Raw genomic sequence first — 4,151 nt, forward strand, 5'->3', positions numbered from 1 at the left:
TGGGTTGGGGTCAGGGCTGGGTCTGGGGGTGGGGCAGGCAGACCTGCTGTTGACCATGGTGGACGCTCACACTGCACCTGGCCCGTAAGTGGTTCTGGGATGCGATGTTTGAATCCTCAGTGGCTACTGCACCCTTGGCCCTGGTTGTGCAAGGGAATCACGAACACAGAGACGTCGTCGTAGGACACCTGCCCTTCCTGTGTGGGACTGTCGTTCTTCCCCTGTGTGCTGTGTATCAGCATTTGGGCCAGCTCCGAGAACCTGTGGGGACCATCCTGTAGATGTACTTTGGGGCCAGAGCAAAGAGGCAAGGCCAGCCCTCAGGGAGAACTTGCACAGTGCTGGACACTGAGGACCCAAGCAATGCAGTCTAACTGTGGGGCCAAGCAAGCCACAAGCCTGGGAAGGCCACAGGTTGGACCATGGGTGTCTGGACCAGATTTTTGGGACCCACAGTCACCCGCAGGAAGCTTGAGATAGCTCTAGTCCTGGCCAACTGTTCTTAGCCGGACTCATCTGCGGTGTTGTCTTCTCAGCCATAACTACTTCTTGGTGTTTCTGCTGGCACCAACTCAGGCCCAGGCAGATCCCCAGCAGCTACAGTACCTGTGTGGGTCCTCTCGGTTGCCAGGGAGGAAGCTCCGCACCAGCCATGCCACCTGCTCATTGGACAGGACATCCCAGAGCCCATCAGTCGCCATGACAACTACATCCTCTTCCTGCGGCTCCAGCTGGTCCATATCCAGCACAGTCACCTGCAAGTTAAGCCTAAGGTTTCCTCACTGGCTCCCTTCCCAGCTCCTGCCAACCTTGCATAGTCTGCCTTTCTGGGCAGATAGAAGCTGGTGTGGGCTACTGCCCCCTCACCTGTGGGACAGAGAGCAAGAAGGGCTTGAGCTGAATATTTGTGTCCAGGACTTTGAGCTGATGGTCTCCTAGGCCCCGGGAGACGGCCAGTGTTCCCAGTAACCGAGCCTGGAGACAAAGGAGGTATGAGGTGACAGCAAACAGCCCCAGCAAATGTACAAGTAAAGCACACAGAGGTGGACTGTGGCCCAGGGCGCCTGGGCTGAGGGAGAAACATCCTCTGACCTCGGAGCAGTCCCTAGGACCCCAGCCAAAGCTCTCCACAAGGGACAAAGGAGCTCCCACCTCTACAGGGGGCAATTTAAGAGAGATTCTTGGAGGCGCCATTCACTGACCTGCCTACCCTGTCCATGAATCAGTGGGTACTTGAGATCCGACTGCTCCACGCACTTGTAGCTCCTACCAGGAGCAAACCCAGCATCAACCCAGGCCCTACTTACCACCTCACCACCCCCAACACAGGGCCCACCCTGCCCAGGTAGAAGGGGACTGCCCCAGGCCACACTGAGCCTGGACCCCCGGGCTCTCCCCACTGTGTCCCCCAACCCCACCTCGCTCACCAGCCGCTCATGTGGTGATCCCTGAACAAAACCTTCTGCCCCAAGTCATCCCCCTTCAGTCGCCGAGGGAACTCCAGTCTGGTGAACTCACCAGCCAGAAGCTCAGGGTAGAGAAAGGCCTGGAATAGGGAGGCCATGTTCAGATCAGGCTCCCTCTGGTGGCCCAGGAGTTGGGGCTCCACAGCCTCCCTCTGCCAAGGGCACCTACCAGCTGCTGGATCCGCTGCCGCTCAGTCTCCGGGGTGAACTCAGAGCTCAGGGGCCGTACCTCATCCCTCCGCACCAAGATGGCCCTGGATGAGGTTTCAGAGGAGAGGGAGAAGTCTGTGGGGCAGCCTTCATCCTTACCCATAGCCTCCCTCCTTCCAGCCCCTTCTCCAACCACCAGGGGCCAGTTCTGCCCATGCCAATCCCTTGCTCAAAGGCCCCCATGACTGCCTAAGGCCTGCAGGGTAAAGCCTCAGCCATCTGGCCTGGCCCCTGAGGTCTCTGCCCTCCCTGGCATCTGCTGTCCGCCCTCACACTCGACACATGCTAAGTACACAGTTCAGCCAATCTTCCCCAATTCTGACTCTCGACTTCCAGCCCCCTTTCACTGTCCCCACTGCCTCTGCTGCCTGTCTGCCCACCCCACCCTGCCCACCCTCCGGGCTCACTCACCTGCTATCCCCAGCATTGGCCACATACAGCTTTCCTTGCAGGGTCACAGCCACCAGGGCTGTGCAGCCACCCACCTGGCCTGAGGCCTCCAGCTCTCGCCCGATTACCTCATCCTGGAGCAAACCAAGGCTACTTTAGCTGCTGCTTGTACTGCCAGCATACCACTGTCCCCAACCCTCACCCTACAGTTTACTTCCCCACTAGCAAGCATGGCAGTCCCAGCGCAAAGTCTAGCTATGACTCCAGGATCCCCGTGGTCAGGAGATCTAGACATATCCCTTTGGAGGTAGGGAAGTCCTATTCAAAACAGTGAGGAAGGGAAACCAAGGACCAACAGGGTGTGCAACAAGATGATCCAGGTAAAAGCACCTAGCATATAGTAGGCGCTGGATAAATGGGTGGGGTTATGATAACTGTTTAGTAACCAACCAACCCAATCTTCTCCTCCCAATCCAAAGATCCAGGGTGATCACTATCATGTGCAGGGACACCCCACAACCCAGAGTCCCTCAGGTCCCTGAGGGTAAAACCTTCCCTCCTTTCCCAGCCAAAGGTCACACTCACACACTCCTGGAAGGCACTCTCCAGAGCCCCGACCACCAAGTCTTCTGCCCTAATGCCCTTTTCCTCCACAAATTGGGGGTCACTAGGGCAGATGCAGTGGCCGCTGAGGTGCATGGGGGGCTGAGTGGCCACCATGCCCTCTACCACGGCCTCCAGCTGCCGGCGTAGGCAGGAGTGCAGGGTGTTGGCAGCCAGGATAGCTGCAGCTGGACCACCGTGACCATCAAACAGTGCCCAGTAATGACCTGTCAGGAACTGCACAGGAAGGGCTTGGCGTCAGGCTCTGCCTGGCCTCCCCAGTTGTCCCCTGGCTGAATGTAGGGTGCTAGGGCAAGAACCTCAGTCTACAGTCCTGGCCCCAATCTTGGCCCTAGCCTGTAAAAGGAGCTCAGGCCCAGTTGCACTCACCTCCTCTGGGCACAAGGTCAGCCATTCCTGGTCCTCTTCAACCCCAAACTCAAATCTCCGGATGCACAGCTTCCCACAGGCCGCCTGATCCTCATTGAATTCAGATTTCTCTGCATTGATGATCCTGAGGCCAGGAAGTGATCAGTGACCCTTTAGGGAAACACCTATGCCCCCATGGGCACAGAGAACAGATTTGGAACACAGCGAGGAGCCCTCCCTCTGGAGTAACAGCCCCCATGCTGTCCCTGACACACACACCTGGACAAACAAATGCTGGAAATTTGCTAACTGTTCAGTAACCTCACAGCTAAAGCAAAACTCAGGGCCCAGCCCATCTGGAGCTTACCTGCTGACCTGGGCCAGGAGGTAAGGGCAAGTCGGCCTGCGGAGGTGTGGGGCTTCCTTGCCTATCCCCTGTCCCATCTCAGCCAGAATCCCTGTCCAATGCTGCACAGGCCATAACCCAGGGTGAGATGTGTGTGTGTGTGTGCGTGTGCGTGACGGGGGTAGTCTCCAAAGCCCAGAACGCTGGAATTCTACCCAGTGTCCCTACCTCTTTTGAAAGCCCCAGACGGGCAGGTCCTTCCCGACCTGAGGTGGAATAGGGGAGGTTGTCAAGAGTGCGGAAGTGCCGACAAGAGGGAGTTATCCACAAGGTTGGGGAGGCGGGATCCCTCACTCAGCTTGGCCTGTTTTCTCGGTCAGCACTGGACCCCAGGCAGGATCACAGCGTGGGGGTCGGGGCCTCAGGATTGACAGTCGCAGGGAGCGGGGAGTGTCGGGGGCAGGGAGGCCGCTCGGGGCCGGGCACTCACTCGGCGTAGCCTGCGTTCCAGGGTAGCGCGCGGCCCCGCACCGGGCTGCGCACTGGCCGGGCGTCTGGGCGGCACGAGGCGTCGGCGGTGCCGGGGCTGGAGCCCGAGCCGCGCAGGAAGCGGGGCCGCCGGTAGGGCACGGGGAGGGCGCGGGGCCGGGGCGGCCGCGGCGCGGGGAGCGGACCCCCCAGCAGGAAGCGGCGCCGGAACCAGTCGGCGGACATGGCGCAGCGGCCCGGGGCTGCCCGCAGGGCGCCGGGCAGGAGGCTGGGCCGAC

General features: G+C 59.7%; 1 protein-coding gene across 2 annotated transcripts; it reads right to left on the bottom strand.

Annotated features, from left to right (window-relative positions):
- Positions 1-6: 6 nt before the first annotated feature.
- PPM1M (protein phosphatase, Mg2+/Mn2+ dependent 1M) lies at positions 7-4,151 on the bottom strand. Of its 2 annotated transcripts, XM_024123748.3 has the most exons (10): positions 3,875-4,151; positions 3,060-3,183; positions 2,652-2,906; positions 2,088-2,200; positions 1,636-1,720; positions 1,428-1,546; positions 1,203-1,266; positions 868-975; positions 607-755; positions 7-261 (listed from the first exon to the last, which is right to left on the bottom strand). In XM_024123748.3, the coding sequence occupies exons 1-10, from the start codon at positions 4,096-4,098 to the stop codon at positions 117-119; spliced, it is 1,386 nt and encodes a 461-aa protein (XP_023979516.1). In that variant the 5' UTR covers positions 4,099-4,151; the 3' UTR covers positions 7-116. The 2 variants fall into 2 exon arrangements, with proteins under 2 accessions (XP_023979516.1, XP_028340185.1); XM_028484384.2 differs by lacking the exon at positions 2,652-2,906 and having other exon boundaries at positions 3,875-4,149.

The sequence above is a fragment of the Physeter macrocephalus genome, unplaced genomic scaffold (genome assembly GCF_002837175.3).
Source record: "Physeter macrocephalus isolate SW-GA unplaced genomic scaffold, ASM283717v5 random_160, whole genome shotgun sequence".
Taxonomy (NCBI): domain Eukaryota; kingdom Metazoa; phylum Chordata; class Mammalia; order Artiodactyla; family Physeteridae; genus Physeter; species Physeter macrocephalus.

Coding starts and splice junctions, on each gene's coding strand:
- PPM1M (XM_024123748.3), bottom strand. CDS start 4,098: ATGTCCGCCGACTGGTTCCGGCGCCGCTTCCTGCTGGGGGGTCCGCTC. Junction 1,267..1,427: donor GATCACCACATGAGCGGCTG/GTGAGCGAGGTG, acceptor TGCTCCTGGTAG/GAGCTACAAGTGCGTGGAGC. Junction 262..606: donor AACCGAGAGGACCCACACAG/GTACTGTAGCTG, acceptor TGGTCCCCACAG/GTTCTCGGAGCTGGCCCAAA.